The sequence below is a fragment of the Saimiri boliviensis genome, chromosome 9 (assembly GCF_048565385.1).
Source record: "Saimiri boliviensis isolate mSaiBol1 chromosome 9, mSaiBol1.pri, whole genome shotgun sequence".
Classification (NCBI taxonomy): domain Eukaryota; kingdom Metazoa; phylum Chordata; class Mammalia; order Primates; family Cebidae; genus Saimiri; species Saimiri boliviensis.
The window spans coordinates 30951949-30972209 of record NC_133457.1 but is presented as its reverse complement, the minus strand read 5'-3'; the positions used below and the strand labels follow the sequence as shown (position 1 = coordinate 30972209).

At 40.5% G+C, this 20261-nt stretch overlaps 1 protein-coding gene across 1 annotated transcript in view; it reads right to left on the bottom strand.

The window, feature by feature from the left end:
* Positions 1-11498: 11498 nt before the first annotated feature.
* Positions 11499-20261, bottom strand: part of SKIL (SKI like proto-oncogene) — a 31996-nt gene continuing 23233 nt past the window's right edge. Inside the window, exons 5-7 of the mRNA XM_074405658.1 lie at positions 17563-17804; positions 16423-16647; positions 11499-15757 (exon numbers count right to left, since the gene is read on the bottom strand). Of these exons, the coding sequence (XP_074261759.1) occupies positions 15599-15757; positions 16423-16647; positions 17563-17804 (626 nt within the window). The 3' untranslated portion in view covers positions 11499-15598. The remainder of the gene's footprint in view (positions 15758-16422; positions 16648-17562; positions 17805-20261) is intronic.

Here is a 20261-nt window from a genome sequence, read left to right as displayed (position 1 = left end):
CGGGGGGGGGAGCGGAGTAACCCCTGGGGGGCCATTGGGTCGCCCCGCCCCGCCCCGTGCGCAGTCCCGGGACAGAAAGTAAAACAATTCCTCCCAGGCCCAAAGAAATGGAGAGCGCAAGGCGGGCGCGCGTTTGGGGCGAGTTCTGTTTTGCTGCGGCTGGTTTCTCTTCTTGTTGCCCCTCTCTCATCTCAGCCTCCGGGTCCTCCTTCCTTTCCGTCCCTCGACTCCTCCCTGCTCGCTCTTTCTTCCCTGCTGCGAGCACTCCCAAGGGCGCCCCGTGCAGTCCCCCGACAACCCAGGACTGTGACCGACTGAAGAGTGCCGTACGGACAGGCGCGAGGCATTCAGTACACACAGTTACCAGAAGAAAGAAAACGACGCTTTTCAGCGGCAACCGCGGCCATAACAACGGTGACAACAATAGCAACTCGCGTTTATCGAGCTGTGTTATATTTTATGCAGATGCATTTTACACGCATTAACCCATTTAGTTCTCATAACAGCCTTTGTGGTAGGAACAACTGTCCAACTACACATACTAGACCGGGCGCGGTGGCTCACCCCTGTAATCCCAGCACTTTTGGGACGTCGAGGTGGGCGAATCACTTGAGATCGGGAGTTCCAGACCAGCCTGGCCAACGTAGTGAAACCCCATGTCTACAGAAAACACAAAACTTAGCTAGGCGTGATGGTGCACGCCTGTAATCCCAGCTACTCGGGAGGCTGAGGCTGGAGAATAACTTGAACCTGGGAGGTGGAGATTGCAGTGAGCCAAGATCGGGCCACTGCACTCCAGCCTGGGCAACTGAGTGAAACACCATCTCAAAAGCAAACAACAAAAATTAAACGAACTAGCCGTAGAGAAACAGCACGAGAAGGTTAAGTTGCCCAAGTTCACACAGCTAAGAAGGGGTAGACACCATGCACCCATCTCATCCCTTTCATGAACCATTTCTGGGAAACTGCCCTGATTATTAGTCTGAAAATTCTTTTTTTTTTTTTTCTTTAAGTTCTGGGGTACACGTGCAGCTTGTGCAGGATTGCTACATAGGTATGCATACACATGCCACAGTGGTTTGCTGCATCCATCCCCCCCGCCCCCCCCCCCACATTAGGTATTTCTCCTAATGTTATCCCTCCCCAATTGAAAATTCTTAAAGGGCTCATGTGTCCTATTTCAGACACATTAAAAGCTACAGCAGACTTCCCTGGCTCATTGCAAATAAATTAATATCTGTACCCTACTGAGAAAACAGCCTAGCCCAAAATGAGCCCTCTGATAGTGGAAGCTGTCATCATCACCATCAACATCGTTAAGGCAACATGCCTACAATCGGCCCCATTATCTGCAACTTTTTATCAGATAGGGAAGTCCTCCTTGAGCTGTATTTACATTAAATAGCTTTCACTCCCTTTGAAACCTTTGGCTTATCTTATTATCTTCTTTTATCCTTTCCCTTGGACCACTGCCTCCTCACCAATCTTGAGACTTAAAGGTGTGAGCATGTCAGCAAGCACAAAAACTTCCTGCTTGGCATTCTAAAATCTAAGATACGGACCATAAATCACAGGTACTGAGCTTTCCCAAAGCCAGCCCTAATGCTGGTTATCAGTGCGATCATCATCACCATGTCTTCTAGGAAAGCCTGGACTTGAGGAGACAATTACATTTCCCTGGTGACCCCAAGGAAATCAAGTGCACAAACAGAAGTGGCTCTTGTAATTGATAGCGAAGTTCCAAGTACAAGCGTCACAGTGATCACCCAGGAAGCACAGTGACTAAGAATGCAGGCCAGCAGCCCAAGTTCAAATCTCGGCTCCATCACTTTCTGATTGTGGGACCAAGTTACTTTATCATTCTTGGCCTCCTTTTCTCATTTGTAAAATGGGGATACAAATCATACTTACCTCCTAGGTTTATTATTATTATTATTCTGTGAGTTATTAGATTGGTGCAAAAGTATTAAACATAATGGCAAAAACTGTGATTGCTTTTGCACCAACCTGATAATATACATGCAGAACTTAAAGTAACATTTTGTACAGAGTAAGTATTCAGAAACCCCTAGCTAATATCATGCTTCAGAATGCTTGCTTTTGGGTTTTGTTGTTGTTGTTGTTGTTGTTGTTTTGGTTGGTTGGTTGTTTTTGAGGCGAGATCTCACTGTGTCACCCTGGCTACAGTTCAGTGGTGTAATCACGGCTCACTGTAACCTCAACCCCTGGACTCAAGTGATCCTCCCACCTCAGCCTCCTGGGTAGCTAGGACTACAAGCATGAGTCACCTTGCCCAGCTAATTTTTTATTATTATTATTTGTAGAGACAAGGTCTCACTATGTTGCCCAGGCTGGTCTTAAACTCCTGGGTTCAAGAATTCTACCAGCCTCGACTTCCAAAGTGCTGGAATTACAGGCATGAGTCATCACACTTGGCCTGATTTTGCATTCTTATGTATCCTCCCTATATTCATATAAGTTTGATTTCTGGAAACGGCTTCATAGGAGTATGTTCCTTTTTTGAGTGACCCATTGTGTTTGGGGGATGGTTTACCACCAGGGTCTATTAACTAAATGTTTTCAGATATTTCCCTATGACACTTTTTAAAAGTGGCTTTTGTGCTGAGTACAACATAAAACATAAAACCCAAACAACATCAACTTATTGCAAAAGCAATCGTGAAATCTTCACTCTTACGCCTCCATTAGAATTTGACATTCTAACCATGAAACTTCAACCAATCAGAATTCAATAATGCCCAGATCATCCACAGGTCACACACGCAGAGTATAAAACCAGATTTTAGAACTCAGGCACTAAATGGTTAAAAAAAAAAAAAAAAGTTGCCAAGTTTTTAAGATTGCTGTCTTGGACTGGGACCTCCTGGGTTCACATTCTGTCTTCAACACTGGAGCTGGCCCTTCACCTACATGACCCTCAGGTTCTTCATGTACAAAGTGAGATAGTAAATGCCCCCTTAGGGCATGGTGAGGATTAAGCGAGATCATTTATACAAAGTACTCAGCATAGTGCCTAGCACTGTTGGACGCTCATTAACGTTAGCCACTGTTAGAATGATTTGTAGGCACCATAGATCAATTGAAAATGGAAGTTGTCAGGCCGGGCGCAATGGCGGACACCTGCAATCCCAGCACTTTGGGAGTCCGAGGCAGGTGGATCACCTGAGGTCAGGAGTTCAAGACCAGCCTGACCAACATGGAGAAGCCCGGCCTCTAAACCAAAAAAAAAAAAAAAAAAAAAAAAAAAAGGAAAAAAAAGAAGAAACTGGAAGTTGTCTTTGGTAGAGACACAAGCTAAGTAATTAGGTTATTATTTTTATCCAATGAAAGAAATTGTAAAACCAGTGTCTAATCCATTCCAGCATAGATGTACAAAAGTCCACTTGAGGAGGCCACAAGATGTAACCTGTGTGAATTCATTTTTTGCCCAAGGTAAAGAGAGGGCTTGTCCCTTCAAAAGGAAGGCAGGAAGCCTTGGAAGCAAAGAGAACTGGAGGCCAAGAGGCAGAGAGATGCAATGGGAATCCTTGACTGTTTTCAGTCTGTGGCTCACAGACTCTGAGGATGCAGTACCATTAGCAAGGCTCTATGGGGTGGGGAAGTTCCTCAAGCTATCTCGGCTGAGACTTTCACTAAAATCTTCTACACTGTGGCCAGGCTCCGTGGCTCACGCCTATAATCCCAGCATTTGGGGAGGTGGGTAGATCACCTGGGGTCGGGAGTTCGAGATCAGCCTGACCAACGTGGAGAAATCTGTCTCTACTAAAAATACAAAATTAGCCAGGTGTGGTGGCACATGCCTGTAATCCCAGCTACTTGGGAGACTGAGGCAGGCAAATTGCTTGAACTTGGGAGCGGAGGTTGCAGTGAGCCGAGATTGTGACATTACACTCCAGCCTGGGCAACAAGAGAGAAACTCCATTTCAAAAACAAAGAAACAAAAAAATCTGCACATTGCTTGGCTGTGGCTCTCCTCCCAAACCCTCTTTGTGATTAAGACCTGACTTCCCATGCAGCACAGCTTACTAAACTGATATTCTGGGTCTGCCACAGTCTCAGGTACTCTTTAGTTGTAAGAGTCAGTCTCTCAAGGTCTAATCACCTCCAGATAAATGTCAATGGTTGGTCCCGAGACCATCGAGACAAAGGTCTTCTCAGCTAATTTTTTTCTCAGCAAACTCTGCCATGCTGTATCTTCACATTTCTACAGTATATATCAGAACTAGGAAGGTATGGCTGAACCCTGATTTCAGGTCTTCTAACCCTAAGTCTGGTGATGTTTCCATTATAAAACAATGTAAGATAAGGCCAGTCACGGTGGAGAAGATGGAATCACCTCACAAAGTGCTGGCCTGTAATCTCATCACTTTGGGAGGCCGAGGCAGGTGGATCACATGAGGTCAGGAGTTCAAGACCAGCCTGATCAACATGGAGAAATTTGTCTCTACTAAAAATACAAAAATTAGCCGGGCACGGTGGCTCATGCCTGTTGTCCCAGCTACTCAGCAGGCTGAAGCAGGGGAACCGCTTGAGCTCGGAGGCAGAGGTTACAGTGAGCCTAAATTGGGCCACTGCACTCCAGCCTGGGAATAAGTTCATTCCTTCATTTTATTCTTATTCAAAGGTATTTGAAGGGGAGGATTAGAGGATTAGGGCCAGTAAGGCCCTAAAACCTAGGAGAGAACTAAACAAAGGAAAAGGCCTGGTTAACTATTCGTCTACCATTTACATCTAAAAATAGGCAATCAAACTAAACTGCTGTTCAGTTAGGGCACAAACGCGTATCACAAGGCAAATGTGACTGCTGGCAAGCATCAAAAGCCCACATTGACGGCAAAGTTTGGGCCAAGGAGTAGGCTCTCAGCGCCCACTAGTGGTTATATTTTATTATTGCATGGCTGGTAAAATACTGTAAAGGGAGCTGTGACTTGTAGAGAAATACGATTAACCTCAGTTTGGCACATTCCAAATGAGGGACAATGCAACCCAGCTGGAATCTGCATTTCTCTGTGGAAGTTGTCTTCATATATTTTAAAAAGATGAGTCATCTCTTTAGGAAGCCAACCATGAAAACACACGATATATATGAAATTACTTAAGATTATTCATTTAAAAAATCAAGTACTTCTACTAGGACCTCTATTTATTTATTTATTTATTTGTTTGTTTGTTTGTTTTGTTAGAGACAGAGTCTTGCTGTCCCCCGGAGGCTGGAGTGTGGTGGCAGGATCATAGCTCACTGCAACCTCGAACTCCTGGGCTCAAGTGATCCTCCCACCTCAGCCTCCTGAGTAGTTCGGATTATAGGTGCACACCACCATGCCTAGCTAATTTTTTTATTATTGTATTTTTTGTAGAGATGGGGGAGGGGTCTCTCTATGTTGTCCAGGCTAGTCTGAAACTCTTGGCCTCAAAAGATACCCCCATCTCAGCTCCCAATCACACCCGGCCTGGAGACCTATTTTCAAAGGATAAATTTCTCTGGTGGATTTTAAATGTTTGATAATACACACATACACACATTTTTAGAAATACTGTAGTACGAATTCATAGCTTAAAAAGAGTATCAAGCATAAGCTTTAAAAATGAAATGCCAGCCGGGCGCAGTGGCTCAAGCCTGTAATCCCAGCACTTTGGGATGCCGAGGCGGGTGGATCACGAGGTCAAGAGATCGAGACCATCCTGGTCAACATAGTGAAACCCCGTCTCTACTAAAAATACAAAAAATTAGCTGGGCATGGTGGCACGTGCCTGTAATCCCAGCTACTCAGGAGGCTGAGGCAGGAGAATTGCCTGAACCCAGGGGGCGGAGGTTGCGGTGAGCCGCGATCGCGCCATTGCACTCCAGCCTGAGTAACAGGAGCGAAACTCCGTCTCAAAAAAAAAAAAAAGAAAAGAAAAAAAAGAAAGAAAGAAAAAAGAAAAAAGAAATGCCTTCTAACCTGGCCAGTGCTCCCAGTGCTATAAAAACTTTACAGACTGGGCACGGCAGCTCAAGCCTTACTGTAATCCCAGCACTTTGGGAGGCTGAGGCAGGCGGATCACGAGGTCAAGAGATCAAAACCATCCTGGTCAACATAGTGAAACCCCCGTCTCTACTAAAAATACAAAAAAAAAAAAAAATTAGTTGGGCGTGGTGGCGTGCGCCTGTAGTCCCAGCTACCCAGGAGGCTGAGGCAAGAGAATTGCTTGAACCTGGGAGGCGGAGGTTGCAGTGAGCGGAGATCGCGCCATTGCACTCCAACCTGGCGCCTGGCAACAGAGCAAGACTCTGTCTCAAAAAAAAAAAAAAAAAAAAAAACTTTATAAAACCCCCAGAGCCAGAGCAGTACGAAGAAGAGGCAAGAACGACCCCCAGACCAACCGAAGCCCGCGCCCCGCTGCATCAATGCCCAGGGTCTAGGTCCCACGGGAGTGTGGCCGCATCCACCACGCCCAAGAGAAAGGCTGGAGGGGATGCTAAAGGAGACAAAGCCAAGGTGAAAGGCGAAACACACAGAAGATCCGCAAGGTTGTCTGCCAAACCTGCTCCTCCAAAGCCAGAGCCCCTGCAGAGAAGGGAGAGAAGGCACCCAAAGGATAAAGGGAACGGCTGCTGCTGGCAATGAGGGGATAACCCTGCAGAAAATGGAGATGCCAAATCGGACCAGGCGTGGGAAGCCGAAGGCGCTGGAGACGCCAAGTGAAGTGTGTGCATTTTTGATAACTGTGTACAGTTTGAAATACTGTTTTTTATTCAGTTTTCTAAAAATGCAGAATTTTGTTTTTTTTTTTTTAAAGTGAAATGCCCTGTAAGTGTTGGGATTTTTGTCTATTTTGTTCATCACTGAAACTGTAGAGTGTGGCACAGCACGTGGCACACACAGGGGTGCTCCATACATACCTGTTGGAACGGAGCTGACTGAAGGGTTAAAACAGAGGGAGAGACTGAATTTGCAGGCCTACAAGTTTCACCGGGATGAGAACCTGAAGACACCATGCAGAAGAAATCAGGCGGTGGCAATTAGAGCTTGTCTAGGGAGTGGGCAAGAGGCAGAGTAGAGCTCTTTGTGGTCTCAGGTACCCACCTGCCGTCCATTCTAAAGCGAAGCCTTCCCCAGTAGAAGGGATGTGTACCGCTCAAGTCTCAAACAGAAGCTGGCCTCAATGCATATACCTCCATCAAGATTGAAATTCGGCTACTAAAGGAGAAAAGTTTTCTTTTCAGGAAATTTCTTCAACAATCACTGTGGAAAACACACCAGACTCTCAGCCAGGAGGGTGGCTCACACCTGTAATCCCAACACTTTGGAAGGCCAAGGCGGGCGGATCACCTGAGATCAGGAGACCAGCCTGACCAACATGGAGAAACACCATCTCTACTAAAAGTACAGAATTAGCCGGGAGTGGTGGCACGTGCCTGTAGGAGGCTGAGGCGGGAGAATCGCTTGAACCTGGGAGGCAGAGGTTGTGGTGAGCCGAGATGGCGCCACTGCATTCCAGTCTGGGCAACAAGGGCAAAACTCTGTCCAAAAAAAAAATTCCCAGGTTCTCTAGAACAGACAACAGGGCTCCAGGTGCTCCCCCATCCCTTGCCCTTTGCAGATAGAGTGAAATACTGAAAAGCTTCTACCTGGAGTTTCAGGTTTGAATCCTCTTCTGTCTCTAGCAGGCAATTCTGTTCATCCACTTCTCTGCCAGGAGTCTCAGACTACATTAAATGATATCTTGTCTTATTCAACCTATGAGATCATAGTTCCTGAAGAAGAGCAAAAGTCCTTCTTTTTAGCCCAAACTCAACTAGTGATTACATTTTCAAAAAACGTAATAGTAATAGAGTATGTAAGTGCTGAAGGGAAAAATCAGGAAATAATCTAACTAAAAAGCCACACTGTTAAATTCTCTTATCTTAATAATTAAGGGGCAGGGCACGGCTGCTCATGCTCCCAGCCAACATTTTGTTTAGTAACTGCATTTAGTAACTAATATTCTATTTCCTCACCAGAAAAAAATTTTTAACAGTGGTAACTGGCTGGGCACAGTAGCTCACATCGGTAATCCCAGCTCTTTGGGAGGCTGAGGTAGGAAAATTGCTTGATGCCAGGAGTTTTAGATCAGCCTCAGCAACCTGTCTCTACAAAAATAAAAATAGCTACTAATAGTCGTAGCTACTGAGGAGGCTGAGGCAGGAGGATCACTTGAGCCCAGGAGATGGAGGTTACAAAGTGCTATGGTCACATCACTGCACCCCAGCCTGGGCAACAGATGGAGCCTCTGTCACAAAACAAAAAACAATAACTATTTCATAACTGCTGTTAGAATGTTAAATGTGTTCCTAAATGTAAAATTCTTGGATGTAAATGTAAAACTTACTGCCTAATGCATAGTAAATACTCAATAACTATTGGCTTCTACACCAAAAAAACAGTTGATGAGTTGTTTGTAAACCTGTTTGTCTGTTTGTGAAAGCGTCTCCTTCTGTAGCCAGGCTGGAGTGCAGTGGCGGGCTACCACGGCTCACTGCAGCCTTGATACTCCCCACCCACCAAGCTCAAGCAATCCTCCCACCTCAGCCTCTTGAGCAACTGTGGCCATATGTGCCCACCACCACAACCAGCCAGCTAATTTTTGTATTATTTGTAGAGACAGGGTCTTACTGTGTGGTCTCAAACTCCTGGCATCAACTGATCAGTAAACACAATCTTAACCATATTACAGAGCAGTGAAACTCAAAATGTTTCAAAATCTGGTAAACATTTGAGTAAGAATTTGAAAGGAAAGCAAACGTCATCTCACCTACAACTATAGCATATGGCCTTTTAAACAGCTAAAATAATTCTAGCCATCCCTTCTCTTTGCCATTAAGATTTAACAATTGGATACAGTTCCTTTTTCATTCGGATGATATTTTTGTAGAAATTAGCTTGGCCACTGGAGGGCTCTCGCAGTCTCCCATTAGTTCCAGATAAATGTTTTCATAAAAATTCTGACACACAAAGGATGAGCTTTACAAAAAACCAATAGCCCTGCTGACACACCCCATTTCAAAATCAATTTGCAAATATATAGCAAAAAGATTTAAAATATGTACAGTCTGGGCCAGATATGGTGGCTCACACCTGTAATCCCAGCACTTTGGGAGGCTGAGGCAAGAGGATCACCTGAGGTCAGGAGTTTGAAACCAGCCTGGCCAACACAGTGAAATCCTGTCTCTACTAAAAACACAAAAATTAGCCGGACGTGGTAGCGGGCACCTGTAATCCCAGCTACTCAGGAGGCTGAGGCAGGAGAATTGCTTGAACCCAGGAGGCGGAGGTTGCAGTGAGCTGAGATTGGGCCATTGCACTCCAGCCTGGGTGACAGAGCGGGACTGTGTCTCAAAAAAAAAAAAAAAAAAAAGTACAGTCTTTGATCCAGCTTCTAAAAATGTATCTAACATAATAATTATGAAGTATTCCATTGATTTTTAATTTACATTTCAATTAACTGTTCAATTAAGAAGTAAATAATATATTATAAAATATGAATCTTGGCCAGGCACTGTGGCTCATGCATGCCTGTAATCCCAACACTTTGGGAAGCCAAGGCAGGCAGAGCACTTGAGGCCAGAAGTTCAAGACCAGCCTGGGCAACATAGAGAAACCCCATCTCTACTAAAAATATAAAAATTAGCTGGGTGTGGTGGTACAGGCCTGTAATCCCAAACTACTCTGGAGGCTGAGGCAGAGAATAGCTTGAACCCAGGAGGCAGAGGTTGCAGTGAGCCGAGATCACACCACTGCACTCCAGCCTGGGCAACAGAGCAAGACCGTGTCTCAAAACATAAAATAAAATAAAATAAAAATGAATTTCAAACTACAGATTGCTAATGTAATTTCAAAATATCTGTACAATTGGAGACTACTTTTTTTCTTTTTTTTTTTTTTTGAGACAGAGTTTCGCTCTTGTTACCCAGGCTGGAGTGCAATGGCGCAATCTCGGCTCACCGCAACCTCCACCTCCTGGATTCAGGCAATTCTCCTGCCTCAACCTCCTGAGTAGCTGGGATTACAGGCACGCGCCACCATGCCCAGATAATTTTTTGTATTTTTAGTAGAGACGAGGTTTCACCATGTTGACCAGGATGGTCTCGATCTCTTGACCTCGTGATCCACCCGCCTCGACCTCCCAAAGTGCTGGGATTACAGGCTTGAGGCACCGCGCCTGGCCGATACCGTGATATAATTTATAAGTTGCTTAGGTTTTTTCTTTTGAGACTGCTCTGTCGCCCAGGCTGGACTGCAGTGGCACAATCTCAGCTCACTGTAACCTCCACCTCCAGGATTCAAGTGATTCTCCTGCCTCAGCCTCCAGAGTAGCTGGGATTACAGGAGTGAACCACCACGCTCGGCTGATTTTTCTATTTTTAGTAGAGATGGGGTTTCTCCATGTTGGTAAGGCTGGTCTCGAACTCCTGACCTCATGTTCCGCCCACCTCGGCCTCCCAAAGTGCCGGGATTACAGGGGTTAGCCACCAAGCCTGGCCTTTTGTTTGTTTTTAGAGACAAGGTCTCTCTACTCACTGTTACCCAGGCTGGAGTGCAGTGGTGTGATTATGTAACAGCTCACTGCAGCCTCAAACTGCTACTCCTGGACTCAAGTGATCCTCCCAGCCCAGCCCCCCAAAGCACTGAGATTACAGGTAAGAGCCACATTGCTAAACTTTAAGGTAATTTGTTATGCAGTAGGTAACTTATACCAGGGATTTAATAAGGGTGGTAAAAAAAAAATGTTAAAGCAAAAGTCTAAAAATTATTAAATAGGGCCGGGCGCAGTGGCTCACACCTATAATCCCAGCACCATGGGAGGCCGAGGCAGGTGGATCATGAGGTCAAGAGATTGAGACCATCCTGGCCAACATGGTGAAACCCCGTCTCTACTAAAAATACAAAAATTAGCTGGGCATGGTGGCACGTGCCTGTAATCCCAGTTACTCAGGAGGCTGAGGCAGGAGAATTGCCTGAACCCAGGAGATGGAGGTTGCGGTGAGCCGAGATCGCACCATTGCACTCCAGCCTGGGTAACGAGCGAAACTCCGTCTAAAAAAAAAAAAAAAAAGTTTGGTTTTTTTTTTGAGACATAGTTTCGCTCTTGTCACCCAGGCAGGAGTGCAATGGCGCGACCCTGACTCACCGCAACCTCTGCCTCCTGGGTTCAAGTAAGTGATTCTCCTGCCTCCCAAGTAGCTGGGATTACAAGCATGGGTCACCACACCCAGCTAATTTTGTATTTTTAGTAGAGGCAATGTTTCACCATGTGGGCAGGCTGGTCTTAAACGCCTCACCTCAGATGATCCGCCTGCCTTCACCTCCCAAAGTGCTGGGATTACAAGGCAAGAGCCATCGTGCCCAGCCTACAAACAATAGACTTTTAAAGGAACAAAGGAGAAAATGTCAATCTTAAGGAACAAGAAAGTTAAGCTCACAAAGGATACTGAAATGACTTGAACCAAATTTCACTGGCATTAAAAGTTTTTATTTAGAATTTGATCCACAATCTATACAAGTTATTTACAAGGCATGAAAATGGAAAACAGCACAAAATACAATTGAGGTATAAGCTCAGAGCACAGTATGTCATGTTTCAATAAATATAATTGAAAATTTGTAAACTAGGTGACCAGATACATGAGTTTTATTTTTAGTAAAACCATATAAAATATTTATTTCACGTGAGGTAGAGGACAGTTTTGTGTGTCATGTAATGCAACCAACCACAGCAACTTTAACCATAAAACTGTACATCATTGGCAAAATTTTAAATTTAATTATGGTCAATGTAGTCAATTATTTGCTTCAACAGTTGCAGAACAGATATTTCATTTACTGCCTTCACAGATTAAAAATTCAGAAATAATTTAAGACTATTATGTTGGCTTAAAATTATCAGGATAAACAAATACTTCTAACAGGATAGTTAAAACAAGTATATTTTATTTCTCACAAACTAATTCCTCAAAAGATGTCCTACATTTAGCAACTGTTTTGTAGGACATGTTTACTAGAACTACTTTGTGCTTTATTTTCAAGTGAGGTATCTATATTGAGGAAAAAAATCTTATATTCATTTTATATTAAACTAATTTAATAAACTATTTTGTTTTCCGGGCTTAATTTTTTTTTGTTTTTTACATTTGATCACTTTCTAATTCAAAAATTGTAGTGCTACATAAGACATTTAATTCTATTACTAAATAGGCTCCAAATTACATTGTATAGCTTAGAAACCATTTAAATGAAGGGATTTACCAAAACAAAAACAGAAACAAACAAACAAAAACTGTCCTTTTAAACAAAATGCAATAGAAAATACTCATATGCTTTTCTTCCAAAAGTGGAAATGCTTAAGTACCCTATACTAGGAAAAGGAAATTAAGCTCTGTTTAATTCCACAATGTATAATACAGCAGTTATATGTCCCTTATTGCTGACAGCTTCCATTAAAAACTATTAAGTAGCTCCAAGCACAGAAATAGATGTACAGTATGAGCACAATTTTTCTTTATATTAATTTTTAATGTCCTATCATGTGGATTAAATGTATAAAGGGCAAATAAAAATGAGGAATCTTCCCTAATCAAAACATATGTCTTACTGAGAAAATTTTAGAAGCTGATCAAAAACCTTCAGCACAAGCTTCACAATTAATTTTAGGGAAATACCTTGACACATTTTATAGTACTTGAGTTTCCTTATAACTTTACTTTCCTTCAAACAGAAGCTACTGATGTGCAAACAAACTGGTTGTTCTGTCATGACTTCTAAAAGATACGGATAACCCGCAAATATATACTTTATTTCACCTACTTTAATAGCTGCTTTACAATTCACTATGTACAAATGATTTTATATCTTAACTGGTAATATATTAAATATGTTATAAAATTAGTTCAAGAAGCACAAAACACCCTAACTCTCATGAACACAGAAATTCGAGCAAAAGAATATGCTTAAACAAAAACTAAAGCACACAACAAACGTAAATTGTTGGTCAAATCTTTAAGTTACATTTGTGAAATTTAGCGTAGTTGAAGAGCTTCCTCAGTAACAGCAGGAGGTTTTATATTTATTACCTTTATAGAGTTGGTACCCTTTTCTCATAAAGTTTAGACTACAGAAACTATCACCACCCAAATTAAACATCATCCAAGCTAACATTCTTTCTTCCTTCTAAAGATGCAATAGCAAACCTTTTTATAGGTGTTCCTTTAATGCAGCTTTTTAGAGTAAACATTTTTACATTTTTCCTAAAAAGAATTATTTTTTGAAGTCTGAGGAAAAATCTGCTTGCCTGACGAATTTGGCACACAAAAACTAACAACAAATCAAACATTAAGCTAACGACCAACACACAAAATAAGCATGCAAAGAATAGAATAAGTTTTATATGGGTATTTTAGCAGAGGCCACTTATAAGGTATTACAAAATCTCTATATTGTTTTCAAGCTATATGGTGCAGTTTAAAGTTACTTTTAATAATATGTGTATTTACAATTGACTTAAAAAACCATTTTCAAGGAAGTTAGACAGAAACCTATGGCACATCAATGCATCTTCTGAAAAATGAAGACTATACAAAGTCATGTGGCAACTTTTCATTATGTGAAGGACTAGAAAAAATATTTCTTACTCAATTCTGAATTACAAGTTTGTAATAATTTAATGGTGTTTAAGCACTGCTAAGAATTTTTAAATAACAGATTTCAAGGATTAGGCAATTTATTTTTGAAGTTTTGGGTTGAAACAAATTAGTTTATCATTTACTAGGTAACACAAAGCAGAAAGGTTCTGAGTAAATTAGAAATACCAATGAAATTATAGGTGCTTGAGTTTGTCTTCCAAAACTCAGCTGAGCTATGACACAAATAATTCAAAATTTGTTTCTGAATGTCATTTTAATATTTGCTCCTCCTTGAGAAGATTCCAAGAATCAACAAATAAAATTAGTGTTAGTATAGTAAAATTTAAATGGAAAATAGAAAATACACATTTAGGTCATACTCAATTTAGTAAATACATTACACATTTGGGGAAGTACAAAATTATTTTTGGATGTGTACTATTAAGCAAAATATGAAAACTGGTTAAATGGCAATCTAGTAATTTTTTTCTACATCATTAGATTATCTACGTTCTATGCTGGAAATAGAATCTAACCTTAACCCTAGCTAATTTATTTTAAAATAAATATAGCTCTCTTAAGTAATTTCATACATAGTACCTTATAAGAGAACATGAAAAACATTTATTATCCCATAAAATCCATGGGATAATAATGTTAATTAATGAAGAGTTTCGGGAAACTTCCTTTAAAAACAAATCTAAGAATTTTACCTAATATATTTTAAGCCAAGAATTAACTAATATGAAATTTGCCATTAAGAATGACAGACTTTTCTGTGCAAAAAAAAAAAAAAAGAAGTGCAGAAGATGTTGTCCCTCCCAAAACTATGGAATTCCTTTACCTTCTGATAATTACCTAAAAATCTTTTAGTAGCAGATAACTAATCTGTCCTATATGCATCTATCATACACTATCAGTTGACTGTAAATTCCTGATTTTAAGTTGTAATTGAAAATGGTCCATTCGTGCAAATTTTGGTAAGACTTAATATTTAAACATACAAAAGTCCAAAATAACCTTCAAGGTGTTTAACATTTTACAACTTAAAGGAAGACAAATTCATTATATAAATTTCAGCAAGACTCGTAACTACATATAAAAACTGTACAGGATTATGGATTGTATAGAAACTGATATACAACAGTGGTATCAGTTTTCTCAAGAACATTAATATTTTCACACCACTATTAACACAAAGTACAGAAATTATTACATTTCATTTTTGAAAAACTGCTGCTTAAAAAAAAATCTAAATATAACCACATTTAAACTAAAACACAAATTACAACTGCTGCTTCTGTTTAGCAGCAGTGCATAACAACACATTATTCTTCCCCACTGTGCTCATGGGGTATGTTATAACCTCAATAAAATTCCTCCTAGGACAGACAAAAGAAAACTGGTGGAAATTCATTCCACAATCTGAACAAAGTAAAAAGTAAATTTGGTGCATGTTAATGAGTATACTATATCAACTTAGAAAGATTGTGTTAATGAGAAAAGGGGAGATTCAACTCCTTGAGTAACTCTATATACTTAAAATATAAAGCCACCATTGTATCTAAAATTGAGTCTGAAATACGGATAACAAAATGGACCACAGCTATTTTCCATCACATACTGCAGCTTTTAAAAAGGACATAATTGTGAAGTTTACATTAGAAATATAAGCAGATTACCTACTAGTTGAAACCATATGGTATTGTAACTAAGCTGTTTTTTTTAAAAAAGTACAAAGAAACATACATTTTCATTCATTTGGAAAATGTAAAAATTTAAGTACTAATATATAATCTCTTCACTTTCTCTGATCTACAAATGAGTAGAATGTTTAATTATCTTCATGCAGTTAAGTTCTTCAGAATTCAATTACGAAAGCAAGCAACAAACAAAAAACCTTGTCAATAATACACAGATAAATCTCTTTAACAGTTTCTAATTCTTAGCAGTCTTTGATGATTTCAGAATTTGCAGCTTTAGCTCTTTTATCATCATCTCTAACTTCTGTCTTGCTTCCCGCTCCTGTCTGAGTTCATCTTGGAGATCGTGCCTATCAGCCTCTGCATGGTCCAATCTCTGCCTCAGTTCTGCCAACTATGTGATTTAAAAGGCCACATCAATTTTAATTGTTTTGCTTTTCCATTTAATCCTCATATCATAGCAAATACCTACTTTCAAGTTACTTTTTATAAAATGAACTACTTCATGTATACTACATCTGTTAAGTATCTAGTACTATTAATCTGACACTGACAGGACATTAAATTGAAAAAGCAAAGGAACAAGAGGAATGAACACCTACAGCACGTTCATTATGCCCAATACTTCACCACTCATCACAGCCTGCTCATGTTAGTTATTTGTTCATGATCCTTAAATTGTAAGATTCTATCAACGAAAGGGAATTGCTTATTTTTGTTCCCAAGCTTTTGAACATAACAGGAAATAGTCCCTGTTAATTTGTAGATTTGAAAGCTCATATAGTACATTAAAATAAAATAACATTTGATATTCAGAGGGCTAGACATTAGCAATTTACATAACTAAACTATAGTAACCCAATACAATTTAAACTAAGAAAGCAATCAACATCAAAATAATCATCTTGGACAATACAGCATAAAGCTATGTTTAACAGAATTACCTATTCTGAAATCTAGCTTAGTAAACTGAGCTTGACAAAAGGTAATTCCTTTATTAGAGAGGTAACAGTTTCCATTTCTATGCTGAAACATCGTTAGACAAACAGTAATTCTTACCTGGGCTGCATATTCAGCCTCTTTGTCTTTTTCTAAATTTGAGTCACAGGTACATTTTTGCTTCATTGCCTGCTCCAATTTTTTCTCTAAGTCTTTCTGCTCAACGTAAAATTCTTCCATTCTTTGAGCATGTTCATTCTGCAAAGATTCAAGCTCTTTCTGTAAATTCTGCTGTTCTTCAGTGAGTTCCTTCATAGATTTTGAACTACTCAATATTTCTACTTCCTGTAAAGAATCACAATATAACTCTTACTTTATTTTCACCACGTTAAAATTTTCAGTTCAGAAAAAATATAGCACAGAAATTATCTAAAATTCAGCTATCATTAACAGTTCGATATAGAGGTAATTATTTTGAAAAATATTTTCCCAAAAACTTTTAAAGTATATTAAAATTGCTGGCCGGGCGCGGTGGCTCAGCCTGTAATCCCAGCACTTTGGGAGGCCGAGGCGGGTGGATCACGAGGTCAAGAGATCGAGACCATCCCGGTCAACATGGTGAAACCCCGTCTCTACTAAAAATACAAAAAATTAGCTGGGCATGGTGGCGTGTGCCTGTAATCCCAGCTACTCAGGAGGCTGAGGCAGGAGAATCGCCTGAACCCAGGAGGCGGAGGTTGCGATGAGCCGAGATCGCGCCATTGCACTCCAGCCTGGGGTAACAAGAGCGAAACTCCGTCTCAAAAAAAAAAAAAAAAAAAAATTGCTTATCAATGTAAAACAAAACAATAATCTTAAGTATATTTGTAGTATCTCATCCTGACTTTTCTTACTAAAAATATACAGGGAGGCCAGGCATGGTGGCTCACACCTGCAATCCAGCACTTTGGGAAGCCGAGGAAGGCAGATTACAAGGTCAAGAGTTAGAGACCAGCCTGGACAATATGGTGAAACCCCATCTCTACTAAGAATACAAAAATTAGGTGGGTGTGGTGGTGCATGCCTGTAATCCCAGCTACTGGGGAGGCTGAGGCAGGAGAACTGCTTGAACCCTGGAGGCGGAGGTTGCAGTGAGCCAAGATCGCATCACTGCACTCCAGCATGGGCAAAAGAGCAAGACTCTGTCTCAGGGTAAGGAAAAAAAAAGAATATACAAAAGTAGCTTTTCATAATGGACTATTATTTAGGTAACAATTTTACCATCTGAAGTTGTTGCTTCTTTTGCAAAATCAAGTTTAGTTTTTCCTGCTGTTTTACATAAATTCTCATTACTTCTTCCATCATTTTTCCCTTATCATCCTCACAAAAGACATCTTCCAGAAGAAGTGGAGATGAAGCAGCAGCATCATGACCAATTCCCACTCTGCTTATGTCTCTGACTAAGTTGCAAGTGGTAGACTCAGATTTCCTTTTACTTGTAGAATTATTTGAGACTGATGAATCTTGAAAGAAAAAAATTAAGTAACAAAGTATAAATATCACTCCATTAAGAAATCACTAGAGCAATCCATAAATGAAATTTTTAAAACATTTCATTTATAAATTAAACCAAAACAAATAATATACTTAGGAATAAATTTAACAAAAGTAGTGCAAGTACAATGAAAACTATAAAACATCACTAAAAGAAATTTAGGACCTAAATACATGGAAAGACACCCCAAATTCATGGATTGGAAGACTTAACATTGTTAAACAGTAATACTCCCCAAATTGATCTACTTATTCAGTGCAATCCCAATCAAAATCCCCACTGGAATTTTTGCAGAAATTGACAAGCGGATTCTAAAATTTATATGGAAATGCAACAAACCCAAAGTAGACAAAACAATCTTGAAAAAGAATGAGTAACAAAGCTGAAAAACTCACAATTCCCAATATCAAAGCTTACTACAAAGCTACAGAGATCAAGACTGTGTAATATGACATAAGGACAGACGTACAGATCAGTAGAACAGAATTCAGAGTCCAGGTATTTTAAAAACTCATACTTTATAAGGCAATTGTTATTGACAAAGGTGCCAAAGCAATTCAATCAGAAAAGAATAATCTTTTCAACATATGGACAACTTTATCCACATGTGAAAGAATAAGGTTGGACCTTACGCGGTATACAAAAATTAACTCAAAATTGATCAAAGACCTAAATGTAAGAGCTACAATCCTTAAATATAAATTTCTTGGCTGGGTATGGTGGCTCAAGCCTGTAATTCCAGCACTTTGGGAGCCCAAGGCAGGTAGATTACCTGAGATCAGGAGTTTGCCACCAGCCTGATCAACATGGTAAAACCCCGTCTCTACTGAAAATACAAAATAATTAACCAGGCATGGTAGCATAGCAGGCAGATCACCTGAGGTCAGGAGTTCAAGACCAACCTCACCAACATGGTGAAAACCCCGTCTCTACTCTAATACAAAAAAATTAGCCAGGCGTGCTGATCCATGCCTATAATCCCAGCTATTCAGGAGGCTGAGGCAGGAGAATTGCTTGAACTCAGAAGGCAGAGGTTGCAGTGAGCTGAGATCGCACCATCACACTCCAGCCTGGGTGACAAGAACAAAACTCCATCTCAAAAAAGAAAAGAAAATATTATGAAACTAAATTAGTTGTGATGATTGCACAACTTTGTGAATATATTTAAACCACTGATGGTATGCTTTAAAAGGGTAAATTTTATGGTATATGAATTATATCTCAATAATTTTTTTTTTTTTGAGACGGAGTTTTGCTCTTGTTACCCAGGCTGGAGTGCAATGGCGCGATCTCGGCTCACCGCAACCTCCGCCTCCTGGGTTCAGGCAATTCTCCTGCCTCAGCCTCCTGAGTAGCTAGGATTACAGGCACGTGCCACCATGCCCAGCTAATTTTTTGTATTTTTAGTAGAGACGGGGCTTCACCATGTTGACCAGGACGGTCTCGATCTCTCGACCTCGTGATCCACCCGCCTCGGCCTCCCAAAGTGCTGGGATTACAAGCTTGAGCCACCGCACCCGGCCTATATCTCAGTAATTTTTTAGAAGTCACTAGAATTAATTTGGGAAATAAAATACAACGCAAATATGGCATAATAGTCATTACTAATTTTTATTTACCATATTTAAATCCAAAGAAAACTGAGTTTTAAAAATCTCAAAATTGGCCAGGCGTGGTGGTTCACATCTGTAATCCCAATGCTTTAGGGGCCAAGGCAGGAGGATCACTTGAGGCTAAGAGCTTAATGCCAGCCTGAGCAATACAGTGAGGCCCCATCTCTACAAAAAATGAAAAAATGAGGCGGGCACAGTGGCACGCATCTGTAGTCCTAGCTACTGGAAAGGCTGAGGTGCAGGACTACTTGAGCCCAGCAATTTGAAGCTGCAGTAAGCTATGAATGCATCACTGTACTCCACCAGCCTAGAGCAACAGAGCGAGACTCTGTCTCTAAATCAGAAAAACAAAACAAAACAAAAAACCTTCAAAATTAATGTAGAAAACCCCCAAGAATCTCAATTCTCTATAAAAAATTAAATAACTAGAGGATCCTCTAATTGTTCCAAGGCAGCTAAAGTAACTGTCATACTGCCTAATCATCAAGCAAAGCTGTGCTGCTATACAGATGGTAGGTAACATAGGCAATAGCTGCAGACATCTCATTTAATCCACCGTATTTTAAAAGGCATGCTAAGTAGCCAGCTATTTTTCTTTTAGATAACCAGCCAGTGTTCCACATTTATGCCATATGCCTGGCGTCCAGAGTTTTCAATCCTTGCTTTATTCCATAACTAAGCTTCCCTGAGTTCCATATCTAACTACTTTTACTTACATATACTTCTTAGTATTAGTTAAGTGTTGTCTTGGTTCATGGCAAATTAGAAAAATAAAGGTCGAGTGTGTGGCTCACCGCTGTAATCCCAATACT